The 20,628-nt window shown below is 37.8% G+C and overlaps 1 protein-coding gene across 2 annotated transcripts in view; it reads right to left on the minus strand.

The window, feature by feature from the left end:
* LOC117337137 (GPI ethanolamine phosphate transferase 1-like) overlaps window positions 1–20,628 on the minus strand; it is a 43,341-nt gene that overhangs the window by 18,374 nt on the left and 4,339 nt on the right. For both annotated transcript variants that reach the window (XM_033897963.1, XM_033897964.1), the window contains exons 7-27: window positions 20,444–20,574; window positions 18,540–18,656; window positions 17,430–17,470; window positions 17,243–17,302; window positions 16,932–17,024; window positions 16,383–16,438; window positions 16,173–16,194; window positions 16,012–16,068; window positions 15,236–15,315; window positions 14,645–14,832; window positions 14,159–14,231; window positions 13,644–13,755; window positions 11,161–11,253; window positions 10,198–10,289; window positions 9,490–9,540; window positions 9,270–9,324; window positions 5,533–5,641; window positions 2,230–2,332; window positions 1,192–1,288; window positions 846–938; window positions 416–471 (exon numbers count right to left, since the gene is read on the minus strand). In XM_033897963.1, coding sequence (XP_033753854.1) covers window positions 416–471; window positions 846–938; window positions 1,192–1,288; window positions 2,230–2,332; window positions 5,533–5,641; window positions 9,270–9,324; window positions 9,490–9,540; window positions 10,198–10,289; window positions 11,161–11,253; window positions 13,644–13,755; window positions 14,159–14,231; window positions 14,645–14,832; window positions 15,236–15,315; window positions 16,012–16,068; window positions 16,173–16,194; window positions 16,383–16,438; window positions 16,932–17,024; window positions 17,243–17,302; window positions 17,430–17,470; window positions 18,540–18,656; window positions 20,444–20,574 — 1,779 coding nt within the window. The remainder of the gene's footprint in view (window positions 1–415; window positions 472–845; window positions 939–1,191; window positions 1,289–2,229; window positions 2,333–5,532; window positions 5,642–9,269; window positions 9,325–9,489; window positions 9,541–10,197; window positions 10,290–11,160; window positions 11,254–13,643; window positions 13,756–14,158; window positions 14,232–14,644; window positions 14,833–15,235; window positions 15,316–16,011; window positions 16,069–16,172; window positions 16,195–16,382; window positions 16,439–16,931; window positions 17,025–17,242; window positions 17,303–17,429; window positions 17,471–18,539; window positions 18,657–20,443; window positions 20,575–20,628) is intronic.

Genomic DNA, 20,628 nt, shown 5'->3' on the forward strand with positions numbered 1-20,628 from the left:
CTTCAACTTTTTTTAAATGTTCGCTCTTATGGTAGAGATATATTATACTAAATCGACCGGTCAGATTGAAGTAGTTTGGTAAAATCGTTGAATGTTGAAACGTGGAGTTTATGTGATGTACATAATGTGATGTACATAAAATGAACAAGTTTTATAGTGTTCATGCTGAACAAATTGTCAGAATGTTTTATAGTGTTCATGCTGAATAAATTGTCAGAATGTTTAAAATAAAATAAAAGGACAGAAGTAAAAATAAAACATCACACAAAACACCAATTGGTAAACAATAATGTTCTTATATCCTTAATAATTATAGTTTATATGGCATGCGACAACATCATCAATAAAATCTACTTCTAACTTAGGTTTCTAGACGTGTAATATAACAAATCAGACGTACACCTGAATTACTTACCTATTTATACTGGCTATATTGCCAGTGCCGAAAAACCCTGTCAGCATGAGGAAAACCTTGTCGGTTAAGGAAACATCAAACTTTTTATCACACCAATTAATACACTGCTTTCATGTTTTCCCTGCAGATCAGTTTCTCCGATATGGTTTGTGTGGTAATCAATCTTAAAGACCCGATAGGAGAACTTTGAACTCTTTTTACACACATTCTAAAGAATAAAAAATCCTTTAACAAAATTTGTCTAAAAGGACAGAAAGTTATATTTAGATTGAAAACTGGAATGCATTGCCAGATAGCCCGATTTTCTTTTCTATAGAGAAACCTGACTAAATACCATCAATCAGAAATCGCCTTCTCATGCAGGAAGTTATTAACAGGAACATTGAAGGAAGTTATTAACAGGAACATTGAACAACGACGAAAAAGATACAAAATAAAAAGCTCTGCGGACATCTTCCAGTTGTAGGTGGCGTTGTTGTTTTATTTCTGATGGTATTGATGGGACAAAATCAACAGATCCTACCTGTAACAATACATTGTATATCCTGATTATTGCAAGGCATGCACAATACTACAGCTCTAAAACAAAATAGATTACAATGCATATGTCATGAAAGAAATCATCCCTTGGTACATAAGGAGGATGCTAGAACAAAAACTCCCATCACAGAGTTTATTTAAATATTATACATCTGTAAATAATCACCACCATTATCATTTTAACTAATAATAGAAATAAGACAAACCATTTGTTGTCACCCTATTCGAGTACACACCTGTCTGATCTGGCCGGTATGTCGACTAATTCTGTCCTCCAAGTGTAGCCAAAAATATAGCAGGTAGCAGAGATTGACCACAAAGAGTCCTTCATGACTGATTACTGGTCAAAGATAAACACAACATGACGGCTCATTGGCACCAATGATGGTAAATCTATTTCAATGCTTGTATAACACTTATCATATTAAATTGAAAGTACTTACATCTTCCAACGAGTAAATAAAGTTTCTATATTCTGTTTGATTCAGATATATCGAAGAAAAAAAATAAACGCAATTAGAAAATGTCCGGTTTACTACCGGAAATAAAAAGATGTTATAGAATACAATAATGGTGTAATTACAGCTAAGGAGCTTCCGTCTATAAAAAAAATTAGCCATGTACGTGTTGTACTCTTATCAAATTTCAGGTTGATCTGACCTCTCCGAGCAGGAAACATTTTATGGGACGAATTGAATAGAAAATAACATGAAGGCCGAACCCTCCAATCAATGTCGCTCAGTTGACGTTAGCCCTGAGTGAGGAATGGAACCGTATACCAACGAGGAGGACCAAAATTGATCAATTCAATGCACAAAAGTGCAGCCATTGCAACTATTGGAGAATACAAGATATTGCATCTTCGCCAGCTATGGCTTCTGATTGCATTGCACTCCACGGGCAATACTGATGCCAAGAACTCACTTTGAGAGAGTTCCCTTTGGATCAACCAAAAATTTGACGGAGGTACGAAACGCACATGACTGAAATTTTCATCAATTGCACTATGACATCATATACGGTAACATATTTATTTCTCGTAGTAAACCGGGCAATTCATTATTGCGTACAGAACTAAAGTCATGATTGTAATTTGAATATTGAATCTTTTTTTTTTTTCGTTTTTTTTTTTTTTTTTTCTTTGCATTGTTAAACGCCCTATCAACAGCAAAGGTCAATTAAGGGACACATATTTCATTCCTGGGCTCGTTTAATTGAAATGCTATTTAGATCCATCTTCCCCATGTCAAGAAGACGTTAATGAAAAAGGATACGAGATGCTGAGTAGCATGTAGAGGGGAATGTAGGCTAGTGTGATAGTCAGGAGTCGATGTAACACCCCTGTCCCAGACAACACGGGTATCACCAGCGAAACACCTGTAAAATATAGCACACTTCTCTTTGACAACAGTAATATCACCAGCGAAACAGCTGAAAGTATAACTTACCTGTCCCTAATAACACGTGTATCATCAGCGAAACATCTGTAAAATATAGCACACCTGCCTCTCACAATACGGATAGCATCAATGAAACAACTGTAAGATATGACAAACTAATCTCTCATAACCACATGCATCACCAACAAAACACATATAAAGTACCATACACGTATCCTTGACAATAGTAATACCACCAACGAAACATCTGTAAAATATGTCACATCAATCCTTGACAACAGTAATATCACCAACGAAACATAATATTATGTAAAATGTAACAAAAACTATCATTGACAACAGTAATATCACCAACGAAACACCTGTGAAATTAAAAGAAAAACTTTCCTTGACAACACAGATATCACCAACAAAACATCTATAAAATATAACACACCTAAAACACAATATAGACCTCAAAGATTGGCCAGTATATAGTCAGTCCTGCAAGTAGTCAGTACTGAAACAAATCAGGGGTTGGTCAGTATATAGTCAGTCCTGCAAGTAGTCAGTACTGAAACAAATCAGGGGTTGGCCAGTATATAGTCAGTCCTGCAAGTAGTCAGTACTGAAACAAATCAGGGGTTGGTCAGTATATAGTCAGTACTGCAACAAATCAATGGTGAGCCAGTAAGTAGTCAGTACTGCAGTAAATCAAGGGTTAGTCAGTAAGTAGTCAGAACAGCAACAAATCAAGGATTAGTCAGTATATAGTCAGTCCTGCAAGTAGTCAGTACTGCAACAAATCAGGGGTTGGTCAGTAAGTAGTCAGTACTGCAGCAAATCAGGGGTTGGTCAGTAAGTAGTCAGTACTGTAGTAAATCAGGGGTTAGCCAGTAAGTAGTCAGTACTGCAGTAAATTAAGGGTTGGTCAGTAAGTAGTCAGTACTGCAGCAAATAAAGGATTGGTCAGTATATAGTCAGTACTGCAGCAAATCAAGGGTTGGTCAGTATATAGTCAGTACTGCAGCAAATCAAGGGTTGGTCAGTAAGTAGTCAGTACTGCAGCAAATAAAGGATAGGTCAGTATATAGTCAGTACTGCAGCAAATCAAGGGTTGGTCAGTAAGTAGTCAGTACTGCAGCAAATAAAGGATAGGTCAGTATATAGTCAGTACTGCAGCAAATCAGGGGTTGGTCAGTAAGTAGTCAGTACTGCAGCAAATAAAGGATAGGTCAGTATATAGTCAGTACTGCAGCAAATCAAGGGTTGGCCAGTATATAGTCAGTACTGCAGCAAATCAAGGGTTGGCCAGTATATAGTCAGTACTGCAGCAAATAAAGGATTGGTCAGTATATAGTCAGTACTGCAGCAAATCAGGGGTTGGCCAGTAAGTAGTCAGTACTGCAGCAAATAAAGGATTGGTCAGTATATAGTCAGTACTGCAGCAAATCAGGGGTTGGTCAGTATATAGTCAGTACTGCAGCAAATCAAGGGTTGGTCAGTATATAGTCAGTACTGCAGCAAATCAAGGGTTGGTCAGTATATAGTCAGTACTGCAGTAAATCAAGGGTTGGTCAGTAAGTAGTCAGTACTGCAGCAAATCAGGGGTTGGTCAGTAAGTAGTCAGTACTGCAGCAAATAAAGGATTGGTCAGTATATAGTCAGTACTGCAGCAAATCAGGGGTTGGTCAGTAAGTAGTCAGTACTGCAGCAAATCAAGGATTGGTCAGTATATAGTCAGTCCTGCAAGTAGTCAGTACTGAAACAAATCAGGGGTTGGCCAGTATATAGTCAGTCCTGCAAGTAGTCAGTACTGAAACAAATCAGGGGTTGGTCAGTATATAGTCAGTACTGCAACAAATCAATGGTGAGCCAGTAAGTAGTCAGTACTGCAGTAAATCAAGGGTTAGTCAGTAAGTAGTCAGAACAGCAACAAATCAAGGATTAGTCAGTATATAGTCAGTCCTGCAAGTAGTCAGTACTGCAACAAATCAGGGGTTGGTCAGTAAGTAGTCAGTACTGCAGCAAATCAGGGGTTGGTCAGTAAGTAGTCAGTACTGTAGTAAATCAGGGGTTAGCCAGTAAGTAGTCAGTACTGCAGTAAATTAAGGGTTGGTCAGTAAGTAGTCAGTACTGCAGCAAATAAAGGATTGGTCAGTATATAGTCAGTACTGCAGCAAATCAAGGGTTGGCCAGTATATAGTCAGTACTGCAGCAAATCAGGGGTTGGCCAGTAAGTAGTCAGTACTGCAGTAAATCAAGGGTTAGCCAGTAAGTAGTCAGTACTGCAGCAAATAAAGGATTGGTCAGTATATAGTCAGTACTGCAGCAAATCAGGGGTTGGTCAGTAAGTAGTCAGTACTGCAGCAAATAAAGGATAGGTCAGTATATAGTCAGTACTGCAGCAAATCAAGGGTTGGCCAGTATATAGTCAGTACTGCAGCAAATCAAGGGTTGGCCAGTATATAGTCAGTACTGCAGCAAATAAAGGATTGGTCAGTATATAGTCAGTACTGCAGCAAATCAGGGGTTGGCCAGTAAGTAGTCAGTACTGCAGCAAATAAAGGGTTGGCCAGTATATAGTCAGTACTGCAGCAAATCAGGTGTTGGTCAGTAAGTAGTCAGTACTGCAGCAAATAAAGGATTGGTCAGTATATAGTCAGTACTGCAGCAAATCAGGGGTTGGTCAGTATATAGTCAGTACTGCAGCAAATCAGGGGTTGGTCAGTATATAGTCAGTACTGCAGCAAATCAAGGATTGGTCAGTAAGTAGTCAGTACTGTAGCAAATCAAGGGTTGGCCACTGAGTTGTCAGTACTGCAGCAAATCAAGGGTTGGTCAGTATATAGTAAGTACTGCAACATATCAAGGGTTGGCCAGTATATAATATAGTCAGTACTGCAGCAAATCAAGGTTAGGTCAGTATATAGTCAGTACTGCAGCAAATAAAGGATAGGTCAGTATATAGTCAGTACTGCAGCAAATCAAGGATTGGTCAGTATATAGTCAGTACTGCAGCAAATCAAGGATTTGCCAGTATATAGGTCAGTACTGCATGCAAATCAAGGGTTAGCATGCCAGTAAGTAGTAAGTTCTGCAGCAAAATAGACCTGAATGCCTGTTGGATATTTCATGAAAGGAAATTTTCTGGAAATATTTGTGGACTTTTAAAACAGGACTATCAAAAGAGCTTACCTAGTATAAGCCAGCTAAAGATCTGGTTGACGACAGGAAGTCCCTGCTTCCTTTGTATACTGGACGCAGTGGACAGGACTACATACACTGACAGCGCTGTTATTACAATCTGAATATAAACCAAAACAAATCACAAATACATATGTACAAGGACCAAACGTCAGGTCAGTATAGACCGAATGTCTGGTCAGCCTAGTCCAAACATCAGGTCAGTCTAGACCGAACGTCTGGTCAGTCAGTCCAAACATCAGGTCAGTCTAGACCAAACGTCTGGTGTGTCTAATCTAAACGTCATCTTAGTCCAAACATCAGGTCGGTCTAGACCGAACTTCTGGCCAGCCTAGTCCAACCACCAGGTCAGTCTAGACGAAACGTCTGGTCAGCCTAGTCCAAGCATCAGGTCAGTTTAGATGAACGTCTGGTCAGCCTAGTACAAACATCAGGTCAGCCTAAACCGAATGTCTGGTCAGCCTAGTCCAAACATCAGGTCAGTCTAGTCCAAACATCAGGTCAGTCTAGACCGAACGTCTGGTCAGCCTAGTCCAAGCATCAGATCAGCCTAAACCGAACGTCTGGTCAGCCTAGTCCAAACATCAGGTCAGTCTAGACGAACTTCTGGTCAGCCTAGTCCAAACATCAGGTTGGTCTAGACGGAACTTCTGGTCATCCTAGTTCAAGCATCAGGTCAGTCTATACCGAACGACTTGTCAGTCTAATTCAAACATCAGGTCATTCTAAACCGAACATCTGGTCAGTCTAGACCGAATGTCTGGTCAGCTTAGTCCAAGCATCAGGTCAGACTAGACTAAACGTCAGGTCATTCAAGTCCAAACGTCTGGTCAGCCTAGTCCAAATGTCTGGTTGGTCTAGTCCAAACGTCACATTGGTCTAGACTGAACATAAGGTCAGTCTAGTCCAAGCATCAGGTCATTATAGGCTGAACGTCTGGTCAGCCTAGTCCAAACATCAGGTCATTCTAGGCAGAACTTCTGCGATGTCAATGTTCTTTTTTCAACCATAAATTCATGTAAATGTGTATGATACATGTACCTATATGTATTACCTCACAAAACAAGAGGCCCAATGGGCCTGTATCACTCACCTGGCTCTACAGCAAATTTGCAGTTGATTGAGGTCATTTTTTACAGATACTATGCTGATAACCAATTTATTCAAATATCAGAGTAAGCTAGGTTTATTCATGTCAATAAATTTTTTATTCCTTCATTCCAACATACTATTGGCCTAATATCTGGACTTGGTGACTCTTGGCTATCGCATGATTTTAAAATAGTTCACCCCTGTGAACTTGAATGTAGGTCAATGTCATTCAGTTGAACAAACTTGGTAGCCCTACACCCCAGCATGCTACAGACAGGGCCAACCTCAAGTACCTGAGCCTCTTGGTGTTTAAGAAGAAGTCGCTTGAAGATTATAGCCTATTTGACCCATGTGACCTTGAATGAAGGTCAGGGTCATTTATTTGAACAAACTTGGTAGCCCTTCACCCCAGCATGCTACAGGCCAAATAACAAGTCCCTGGGCCTCTTGGTTATTGAGAAGAAGTCGTTTGAAGATTATAGCCTATTTGACCCATGTGACCTTGAATGAAGGTCAAGGTCATTTATTTGAACAAACTTAGTAGCCCTTCACCCCAGCATGCTACAGGCCCAATAACAAGTCCCTGGGCCTATTGGTTATTGAGAAGAAGTCGTTTGAAGATTATAGCCTATTTGACCCATGTGACCTTGAATGAAGGTCAAGGTCATTTATTTGAACAAACTTGGTTGTACTTCATCCCAGCATGCTACAGGTCTAATATCAAGTCCCTGGGCCTCTTGGTTATTGAGAAGAAGTTGTTTAAATGAAAAGTTGACGCCGGACGGACGGATGACGGACCTTCACCACAGCACCACGGCATAAGCTCACTTGCCCTTTGGGCAGGTGAGCTAAAAATAGATGCAAAATTACATCATTTTTAATTATTTCTGGAAATTATTTAAAACACTGTTCACTCTAAATAAAAGTATAACAATATAATATCTGAATGAAATTTCAAACGTTTCTTTTGGTTTAAAACAAAGACAATGATACAAAAAAATAAAAAGGGCTGTACTAGCAGTTGTACTCAGTGCTTTGTAGGTGGGACTGATACTTAAATTCTTAGTTTTTAACATGACAGTATTTAGTTTAAGAAAGTGAGTATTTGTGGACATATTTTTGTCTTTCAAAATATGAATTGGGAAAGTTTCTGCTAAAATAAGTCTCTGCTAATTGACACTAAGTATGCTGATGATACAGTGATTGAAACGACATGTTACCTACCGGCAACTAGGCAAATGGTCGTTCGTTATTGTGAATTTATTTCCTTGTGGCAATTATTTAAAGATCAGCCAAAGTTTAAATGTATAGTTAACATTTCAATAAGTAATCTGTCACATTCGATACTCCGTTGATAACATTGTCAGTGTTATTTTCACTTTTTCTGTCCCCAGATATTACGGTGTCTGTTTTCTGTCAAATAGAGGTCGTTTATGCGCTTGACATCAAAGGCAGTATACGAAGCTATTTGCAAGCGTTTAATCAACCATGATCGACCTGCTACGAAACAATCACCACGCGTCCTCAGCTTAATTGGTTTTAATTAATTGTTTATTTATCGGGGTATTGTCACCCTTGCAGTCAGTGAAGTGTCAGAATTTCGTTACAGTCTGTGAGCAGGTCAGTTAACTGACCAATGCCCCAAACATATGTCTTTCACCAGCCAGCAAGCGTTATCTGTCATAGGCCTAAGTGAAACTAACAAGATGAATAGGGGCTCCATACGGGGTTATCAAGACATATTCTCCAAAATCGGGAGAATACCATATGTTTTATCTATACGATCGGGAGACGGGGCAGGGAGTCTGGAATCGGGAAATTCCCGACTAAATCGGGAAAGTTGGCAAGTATGCCAAAGGTTGCCTGTAGAAATTGACCCTACAACATATTGTTTAGTAACGTCTGCTCTGGGTTGATAAAAATGAACAATCTGGCAAATTTCTCTGTTGTAAAATACACGGTCTCCGACGTTCAAACGTTTTGGCGCCGCCATGTTTGTTTACAAATGCACAATTTTGGGGGGGAAAGATTGTAACAGCGGTGACTCATTAGCGTGTTTTTTTCACACGAGAGTGTATTACTGGCAAATAATACACGGTTTTAAACCAATCAAAACAGGCGTTGCATAGCAAACGTGGTAGAATACCTAACATAATATAGTCCATCAATATGTCTACCATACCTTTATGTATCATTACCTAACATAATATAGTATATCAATGTCTACCATACCTGTATGTATCATTACCTAACATAATATAGTCCATCAATGTCTACCATACCTGTATGTATCATTACCTAACATAATATAGTATATCAATGTCTACCATACCTGTATGTATTATTACCTGACATACTATTAATAGTCCATCAATGTCTACCATACACGTATGTATCATTACCTGACATAATATAGTCCATCAATGTCTACCATACACGTATGTATCATTACCTGACATAATATAGTCCATCAATGTCTACCATACCTGTATGTATTATTACCTGACATAATATAGTCCATCAATGTCTACCATACATGTATGTATTATTACCTGACATACTATAGTCCATCAATGTCTACCATACATGTATGTATTATTACCTAACAAAATATAGTTAATCAATGTCTACCATACCTGTATGTAGTTTGTACTGTAGGTATGATTGCTTGAGGTTGTAAAATTCTTTAATCTACAATGATAAAGCAACAATTTACATCATAATTGAACATGAAAAATACAAGAGAATTTGAAAATCAGATAAAGGGATAAATCATTTTAACAGTGCAAGATTTTTTTATCAAAAGAGTGTCAAAAACATTGTGAAATGAAGGTTTACAGCTGTAGAATGACTTACCTGTGTACAGCTAGTACACCTGTAATGATGGCAAGAACCCCAGCAGTGCCCCTGTAATGAATCCAAACAGGTGTGACACATACATATACAGCATAATATTATTATTATGGTTATATTTCAAACTTTACATAAATATGTTAAGAATAGGTGTGAGAGTAAGAGTTATCCCCCTCTAGTTGCATGATGTATCTTTAGAACTTGTTTGTTGCCCAGTGAACAGCATGGGTCATATTGAGACAGGGTCTACAGCAGTGAATTACATATGAGAGGCCCATTGCTTAGCATTCATAGCCATTTCGGTAAAGTGTCTTGTTTAAGGACACAACCATGACAGCACAGACTGGCCGGTTTCTCATTTTCCCGAGAAACACAAACCGACACATGCAGCATAGAGCCATGCACCTTCGACCTTCTCCTGATGTTAAGTTGTTGGCGCTCTAACAACCAACCTATCATGGCCCCCTTATTTGGAGAGCTGTAATTGACATCCATCAAATGTCTATTCGTCTTCATTGTATAGATGTGCAGGTGTATGGAGACTACAGCAACAGTACATCATGTCACATGACCACTATAGTAATACCAAGGTCATCAATCTCATTGTGACAACACTGATTTCAATTTATTGTTCCAGTATGTAAGGAAAGTAAGAAAACAGACCTCCAAGTTCCCAAAAATGATATTAAATAGAAAAAGTATGACACCTACACTAGGTAATAGTTAGTTTCTCGGCCAACCACGGGCATCATGGGAAATATTGCCAGAATTAGACAGCTCAGCATCCATCCAAAACAAACCACCTGTTGAACAATGAACAAATATGTCGTGATGATGATTTCATACATGTAAAATCAATATTTCTAACAGAGCCTGCACATTAGACACATCTGAAGTACATCAAATCTTAAATAAAAAAGAAAATGTATGTAAAAACATAAATACAATTCACAGGCAAGAAATCAAATATGTGTTATATATTATTGTAGGTATATTATATCAGAACTTATATGGAAGCTAACCCAGTCTGTATGATGATGTATGCTACATCAGAACTTACCTTGTCTGTACGCTGTGATGGGGTATATCACATCAGAACTTACCTTGTCTGTACACTGTGGTGGGGTACATGTATATCACATCAGAACTTACCTTGTCTGTACACTGTGGTGGGGTATATTACATCAGAACTTACCTTGTCTGTACACTGTGGTGGGGTACATGTATATCACATCAGAACTTACCTTGTCTGTACACTGTGGTGGGGTATATTACATCAGAACTTACCTTGTCTGTACACTGTGGTGGGGTATATCACATCAGAACTTACCTTGTCTGTACACTGTGGTGGGGTATATCACATCAGAACTTACCTTGTCTGTACACTGTGGTGGGGTATATCACATCAGAACTTACCTTGTCTGTACGCTGTGATGGAGTATATCACATCAGAACTTACCTTGTCTGTACACTGTGGTGGGGTATATCACATCAGAACTTACTTTGTCTGTACGCTGTGATGGGGTATATCACATCAGAACTTACCTTGTCTGTACGCTGTGATGGGGTATATCACATCAGAACTTACCTTGTCTGTACGCTGTGATGGGGTATATCACATCAGAACTTACCTTGTCTGTACACTGTGGTGGGGTATATCACATCAGAACTTACCTTGTCTGTACGCTGTGGCGATGATATCAGAGGTAACACCCCCATACACACAAGTCCAACTGACAGTACTTCTCGGTAGAAAAAGCCAGCAACCTGAAAAATCAAAATTTCCTAAGACCATGAAAATTACCTAAAAAGATGAAGAAAATTTGTGGTTAAATTCTACCAAACATACTAGAACTCAACATTGCAGTACCCAAAGCTGGGTGACTGGGACAATCAGATCATCTACATTGTGTCTGGGTGACTGGGACTAATAAAATATATTACCTGTAAGTGATCGAGATCGGGTTATCTCAGTCGAGGGCTAAGATTCTGTAACATAATCCCAACCGAGGCGTCAGCCGAGGATGTTACAGAATCTTAGCCCGAGACTGAGATAACCCGATCTCGATCACTTACAGGTAATAGATTTTTTTCTCGCACCTCTTACATATATCTAGTTGTATAATAACAACCCATCTATATATGCGTTTAGAGTGTAAGAGTATCCCGTCTGGGGCCTCCCGGTTCAAAGCCGATTAACCACTTCATCTGCGCTTCAAATTCAGTTCTTTCGCGTAAAGATATAGTTCGGTTATATCAAAGAAGAAAAACAATGATCAATCGGTACATATTATTTTGATAATAAACAACAACCAACCAAACAATGCATAGTAATTAAATACATGACAAAAACAGTTTGAATGCACATATCGAGAGCATTACGTCACTTGCGCGGATGAATACATGAATGGGTTAAAATTCCGCCAAAACTCACGTAAAGGTACAGATCAGACGAGATAGAAAAATCTAGCACTGGGTATCACATGAGATTTCCCTGTCCGAGGTGCGCGAAAATCAGATCATTTGTACATTGTGTCTGGGTGACTGGGACAATCAGATCACCTGTACATTGTGTCTGGGTGACTGGGACAATCAGATCATTTGTACATTGTGTCTGGGTGACTGCATGGGACAATCACATCACCTGTACATTGTGTCTGGGTGACTGGGACAATCAGATCATCTGTACATTGTGTCTGGGTGACTGGGACAATCAGATCACCTGTACATTGTGTCTGGGTGACTGGGACAATCAGATCATCTGTACATGGTGTCTGGGTGACTGGGACAATCAGATCACCTGTACATTGTGTCTGAGTGACTGGGACAATCAGATCACCTGTACATTGTGTCTGGGTGACTGGGACAATCAGATCATCTACATTGTGTCTGGGTGACTGGGACAATCAGATCATCTATATTGTGTCTGGGTGACTGGGACAATCAGATCACCTGTACATTGTGTCTGGGTGACTGGGACAATCAGATCACCTGTACATTGTCTCTGGGTGACTGGGACAATCAGATCATCTACATTGTGTCTGGTTGACTGGGACAATCAGATCATCTATATTGTGTCTGGTTGACTGGGACAATCAGATCATCTGTACATTGTCTCTAGGTGACTGGGACAATCAGATCATCTGTACATTGTGTCTGGGTGACTGGGACAATCAGATCATCTATATTGTGTCTGGGTGACTGGGACAATCAGATCATCTGTACATGGTGTCTGGGTGACTGGGACAATCAGATCATCTGTACATGGTGTCTGGGTGACTGGGACAATCAGATCACCTGTACATTGTGTCTGGGTGACTGGGACAATCAGATCACCTGTACATTGTGTCTGGGTGACTGGGACAATCAGATCACCTGTACATTGTGTCTGGGTGACTGGGACAATCAGATCATCTACATTGTGTCTGGGTGACTGGGACAATCAGATCATCTACATGGTGTCTGGGTGACTGGGACAATCAGATCATCTGTACATGGTGTCTGGGTGACTGGGACAATCATGATCAGATCATCTACATTGTGTCTGGGTGACTGGGACAATCAGATCATCTACATGGTGTCTGGGTGACTGGTACAATCAGATCATCTACATTGTGTCTGGGTGACTGGGACAATCAGATCACCTGTACATTGTGTCTGGGTGACTGGGACAATCAGATCATCTACATTGTGTCTGGGTGACTGGGACAATCAGATCATCTGTACATTGTGTCTGGGTGACTGGGACAATCAGATCATCTGTACATTGTGTCTGGGTGACTGGGACAATCAGATCATCTGTACATTGTGTCTGGGTGACTGGGACAATCAGATCATCTACATTGTGTCTGGGTGACTGGGACAATCAGATCATCTGTACATTGTGTCTGGGTGACTGGGACAATCAGATCATCTGTACATTGTGTCTGGGTGACTGGGACAATCAGATCATCTGTACATGGTGTCTGGGTGACTGGGACAATCAGATCATCTGTACATTGTCTCTGGTGAATCAAGACTACACTATATGTGTCGGACAGAAGAGCACATAAAGTTTGATCTGTACTGACACAGTTATATCTACATCAACTTTTACTCCATATTCATTCATTAACAATACACCAATGAAACAAAGTGTAAAAGATTGCTGAGCTTACCAGTATCTCTAGTCCTAGTATACACATCACCACCGTTAGACAGAGATTGACAGAGACACCTGTTGGGGAAGCCTCCTTCAGTCGCTGATAACAATCCCATAGTACATACCAGCTGCACATAAACACATCATCATTTGATTAGAGAATCGTTTAATACTACTACAGGTATAACAATGTGATATCTCATACAGTCAAAAGTGACAGAGTGATATCTCCTGTCTGTATAGATCCACTATATAGGTCCATTATGAATAAGTATGATTATAGCTTGAAGTTCGTAAACTGGAAAATCAGTTACTTAATTTTTTCTAAATAGAAATTATCTTACAAATTGAGATAATAATGTATATCTTATAAAGAATAGGCTTCACATTTAACACAGAACTTCTAAGGTATTCAGTTTCTGTAAAATAGGGTAATTTGCAAAAGGCATTTTAGATTTTCCTTTATGCATAAATTATGATTTAAAATAAGATTCCTTTTGACTCAGTTGAAAAATACATGAATTGTCATACTTGAGAGTGACCACTGTCCACAAAGCCACAGGTAAAAGGCAGTACAGGTAATATGTCCAAGGAAGTGACTGAACTGAAACAAAAAGACACAGGTAAAAGGCAGAACAGGAGTTATGTCCAAGTCCAAGGTATTTTTGGTTTTTTGTTTGCTGAGTTTGTGGCCCCGAAAACAGCCAGTGTCACTTTGAGCATTGGGTCTCCTTGTAGTAGTTGGTAACTACCCCCCCCCCCCCCCCCCCCCCACCCCCATCCCACCCCACCAATGGTAGTGTTGAGCTAAAACATAAAGTCACAGGTAAGAGTTTTAATCAATACTGAAACTATCTCTTCCTTACATTTATACTCTATTTGATTTGATTTGATTGATACTTACAGCTGATATTTAAAGGTAATCATATTTTCATTAACACAAAAACAAATCAGAGTAGGGATCTGATTACGGTGTGTAAGCATGTTTAATCCACTCCAACCCTCTACCTGCCATACCTGACAGCAGGATGAAGACTAGTGCCCCTACAGCACTGTAACCACCAATGATGAACTTCCTTCCCAGAAGTACAGGCTGATCGAGGGCGACAAGCTTTACTCGGACTCTAACAACATCCGTGTGCTCCTTGACAACCAGAACCAGGATGTACAATGTCCAGCCAATGAAACCACTGGCAATGCTAACACTGGAAAAAAGAATATCGAACTCTGTACTGGGTGACATGACAATCACACACCCGCAGCCAAGAAAGATAACTGTTAATTTAAAATGTTCTTTCTATTGATGTGTACTGTCATATTAATTGTTACATTGTCAATTTTTTTATATGACATTGAATGTTTTTTCATTAACACTCATGAATTAATATGAACACAATTGATGAAGATTTGGAGTTTGAAAGTGAATGGTGACATTTGATGATATTTTTTTGTGTACAGTTATGACATTATATAGTGAATTAAAACAACTGTAATCTAAACAGTACAATGTAATGTATAACAGATTTGAAAATAGATTTTGTACATAGCAACACTGGCCTTTACTTTAGGCTATTTACTGAAGGAAAAAGGTTTTATAATATTACTTACCCAAGGAAAAACCTGTCATATGTCTGATAATAACTCAGGCCCCGTAAAGCAAGATGAATAAGTGTCTTGCTCTCATTTATCTGAAATTATCAATTAAAAAATGATTACAAGTTGTAAATAAACATAAAAAAAAAAAACATTCATCTAAAATTGGAATTTTTTTCTAGATAAAATTACCAAAGTTTGTAGTTTGGACTCTTCCTTTCAGATATCCTAGATTTGTCACCATTCCTAAAATATATGTCACCATTCCTAAAATATCTGTCACCATTCCTAAAATATATGTCACCATTCCTAAAAGATATGTCACCATTCCTAAAATATATGACACTATTCCTAAAATATCTGTCACCATTCCTAAAATAGTTTAATTTTTGTTGTTGAGGCAATGGTATACAGATGTCATCCTTGCCATCATCTTTCGTGTGGGAGATTGCATATGTGTTCATATTTCCAAGCCTCAGGAAAGATACACCTATTATACAGACCTCCTCCTAAATCAAAATAAACTAATAACTTATTTTAAATAAGACAACATATTTATGCTGTTCTCTCTTCTGTGATCTTATTGGATTTTTTAAAATAATAATTTGTATCTAAATGTAGGGTCCAAAATTAGGAGTTTCCCTACTATATAGGGTGGTATTACTGTATATACATGTCATATAAAGGTGGTGACATGCTGAAAACAGTGTATTCACTGTCAAAACCAAGGCAAAGGTGGGTTAATAATGAGTTACTTCGACAGCTATACAAACAAAAATAATATCACTTACTGCTGCAGAATAGTCGCCAGCCTGATTCAGCTTGTTGATCGATCTAATCATTTCAGCCTAAAATAAATAGGTATTTATGAATTATTCATTTTCTCCATTCAGATATAACTTATGACAGAAAATGACATAGAACAAATCCTGATGGATGTATGTATACTCACTTGTATGACAGGAGTCAAGTCACTGTAATGAAACAGAGAATGGAGTCAATACAGATTTCTATTGTTAAAATATGTTTTAATGATTTAATCATTTTCTATAAAAACATTCTAATCACAGAGTGCGCACACCATTTATATTGCATTTTCAAATTATCTCTAACATCCAGTGATAAATTATCTTTTTGTAAAACACAATTTAAAAGTTCTCACCTGTATGGTCTGAAGGTCATAGATAGGGTAGTTTGTTTTTTCTGTTCCATTTTAATCTGCAATTACAAGTTACATTCTCTAAAAAAAGCAAGATTGAGTATCTTAATTGTAAGAATTGAATGCTAGTTTTGATGTAAGGGAATTCTCATAATGAAAAATGTCTAAAATTCTATTGGGATTCACTGATACCCTCCATTTTGCAAAGTGGACAAATGTGACCTCTAACCATGCATTTACCTTGATAGATGACCACCAAAATGTAAATCGGGTGTATAACTTAATGATGTGAGCTAGACTTTGAATATAAACTAAATCTGTTCTAGGGTTCATGAGATACTGTGTATCACAGATGGATGCAAGATAGACAGATGAAGGCACACAAACTCAAAGTGATCACTGAACCCCCCCCCCCTCCTACCTTTAATAAGTTGGGGGTACAATTGTATAAGAATCACAAAAATGAAATAAGTTACAGGTATCTGAGCTTCTATCACAGCTACATTCTACATTCATTATCACTTGTAATTTATCTGTCAAAGTACAACCTACCTGGTACTGTGATAGGATCTGTCTGGCATTTGCATACAGACTTTGAGATTTCTGGCGATCATCAAAGTTAAGATAGTCAATAGGAAGGGTGCCCTATAATAATATACAAGTTCATGGCTAGAAAATAGTTTCAAAACATTAATTTCAAATTTACATTAAATTCATTTTTCTGCTAAGATCAAAATACATTTATCAAAAATGGTTTCTATGTTTAACTTAATATTACACTAATTGGTTGTTTTTTTTCATTTTGAAAATAAAAAAATGAATGGAATTATCAAGTTTTACTGAAACATCCCGAAAAATCTTACCACAGAGTTGAGAGGATATGGAATCCCGATAAGACAGGCCATCAGGGGAGCAATATCAGCCTGTGAAAGACAATGTAAATCATTGTGTCAGTAACTACAGGATTACATCACTCTCTTATGATGTATGTATATCTTTATTATGTTTTTATCAACTCAACGACAATGAAAGATCTAATGAGTTCATTACCTGTTCCACGTCTGACCTCATCAGGTGTCGCAGATTCCAATCTACAGGTAAAAATTCTCATCAATTAAATCAACAATTTTAAACACATCTGGTGTTGCAGATTCCAATATACTGATGAAATATTCTCATCAATTAAACCAACAATTGTAAACATATTTGGTTGAAAAAATACCGATGAAATCATTATGAAAATTAATGATCAGCATCTTTCAAACCTATACAAAAATCAATAATTTTAATCATTTTGAATTTAGACAATAGAGTCAGCACAAAAAATGTTAACCTTGAGACAGCACCAACACAGTTATCAAGATTCAATATTCACATATAGAGATTGTAACGTTAATAACCTCCAGAATAGGAGCCACATAAAGATTGTAACGATAACCTCCAAAATAGGAGTCACATATTGTAACAATAACCTCCAGAATAGGGGTCACATATTGTAACAATAACCTCCAGAATAGGGGTCACATATTGTAACAATAACCTCCAAAATAGGAGTCACATATTGTAACAATAACCTCCAGAATAGGGGTCACATATTGTAACAATAACCTCCAAAATAGGAGTCACATATTGTAACAATAACCTCCAAAATAGGAGTCACATATTGTAACAATAACCTCCAAAATAGGAGCCACATATTGTAACAATAACCTCCAAAATAGGAGCCACATATTGTAACAATAACCTCCAAAATAGGAGTCACATATTGTAACAATAACCTCCAGAATAGGGGTCACATATTGTAACAATAACCTCCAGAATAGGGGTCACATATTGTAACAATAACCTCCAAAATAGGAGTCACATATTGTAACAATAACCTCCAAAATAGGAGTCACATATTGTAACAATAACCTCCAAAATAGGAGCCACATATTGTAACAATAACCTCCAAAATAGGAGTCACATAAAGATTGTAACAATAACCTCCATAATAGGAGTCACATATTGTAACAATAACCTCCAAAATAGGAGTCACATATTGTAACAATAACTTCCAAAATAGGAGTCACATAAAGATTGTAACAATAACCTCCAGAATAGGAGTCACATATTGTAACAATAACCTCCAGAATAGGGGTCACATATTGTAACAATAACCTCCAGAATAGGGGTCCTCATCTGACGTTTCTGGCCTGGTCAGTGGTGATCTGACTCCAGCTCCCCAGGCAACCAGTGGGGTCAAGGTTTCATGAGGATGTCCAGCTCCATGGGAACCTGCAACAAAATTCTTATTACAATAATAAAAGTTGACATTGTTTAGTGTATGAACCATCTACTCCCCTGATTCTCCTTTAAGACCAAAACATTTCAAAAATTTGAAATAATAAACTTTATAAGATATATCTTTAGAGTTTAAGATTAAAGAATCACTGTTAGATGCATAAACAACTTCATGTTTCTACATGAAAGAAAATACTTAAAGCAAACTAAGAATCCATATATCAGTAAAATGCAATTTGAAAAAATATCTATGTATTTGGTAATGTTATCAATGCATTATCTAACACCCTAGTTAGTCATGTTTATGGTGATCATATAACAATATATACACACCCCAGTCTGTCGTGTTTATAGTGATCTTATAACAATATATACACACCCCAGTCTGTCGTGTTTATAGTGATCTTATAACAATATATACACACCCCAGTCTGTCATGGTTATAGTGATCTTATAACAATATATACACACCCCAGTCTGTCATGTTTATGGTGATCTTATAACAATATATACACACCCCAGTCTGTCATGTTAATGGTGATCTTATAACAATATATACACACCCCAGTCTGTCATGTTTATGGTGATCTTATAACAATATATACACACCCCAGTCTGTCATGTTTATGGTGATCTTATAACAATATATACACACCCCAGTCTGTCGTGTTTATGGTGATCTTATAACAATATATACACACCCCAGTCTGTCGTGTTTATGGTGATCTTATAACAATATATACACACCCCAGTCTGTCGTGTTTATGGTGATCTTATAACAATATATACACACCCCACTTTGTCGTGTTTATGGTGATCTTATAACAATATATACACACCCCAGTCTGTCATGTTTATGGTGATCTTATAACAATATATACACACCCCAGTCTGTCATGTTTATGGTGATCTTATAACAATATATACACACCCCAGTCTGTCATGTTTATGGTGATCTTATAACAATATATACACACCCCAGTCTGTCATGTTTATGGTGATCTTATAACAATATATACACACCCCAGTCTGTCGTGTTTATGGTGATCTTATAACAATATATACACACCCCAGTCTGTCATGTTTATGGTGATCTTATAACAATATATACACACCCCAGTCTGTCGTGTTTATAGTGATCTTATAACAATATATACACACCCCAGTCTGTCGTGTTTATGGTGATCTTATAACAATATATACACACCCCAGTCTGTCGTGTTTATGGTGATCTTATAACAATATATACACACCCCAGTCTGTCGTGTTTATAGTGATCTTATAACAATATATACACACCCCAGTCTGTCATGTTTATAGTGATCTTATAACAATATATACACACCCCAGTCTGTCGTGTTTATGGTGATCTTATAACAATATATACACACCCCAGTCTGTCATGTTTATGGTGATCTTATAACAATATATACACACCCCACTCTGTCGTGTTTATGGTGATCTTATAACAATATATACACACCCCAGTCTGTCGTGTTTATAGTGATCTTATAACAATATATACACACCCCAGTCTGTCATGTTTATAGTGATCTTATAACAATATATACACACCCCACTCTGTCGTGTTTATGGTGATCTTATAACAATATATACACACCCCACTCTGTCGTGTTTATGGTGATCTTATAACAATATATACACACCCCAGTCTGTCATGTTTACGGTGATCTAAGATACACACCCCAGTCTGTCGTGTTTACGGTGATCTAAGATACACACCCCAGTCTGTTATGTTTACGGTGATCTAAGATACACACCCCAGTCTGTCATGCCATGGTCTGCTGTCATCAGGTATGCTGTTTTCCCATCATTGTTATAATAATCCTCTATCAGCTCTGTTATTTCCTTTATTCCTCTATCAACCAGTCTGATATTTTCCAAATATTCCCTGTAAGCAATTTCATTTGATATAAACAATTTTGTTCTCTATAAACAATTTTAT

The sequence above is a fragment of the Pecten maximus genome, chromosome 11, assembly GCF_902652985.1.
Source record: "Pecten maximus chromosome 11, xPecMax1.1, whole genome shotgun sequence".
Lineage (NCBI taxonomy): Eukaryota > Metazoa > Mollusca > Bivalvia > Pectinida > Pectinidae > Pecten > Pecten maximus.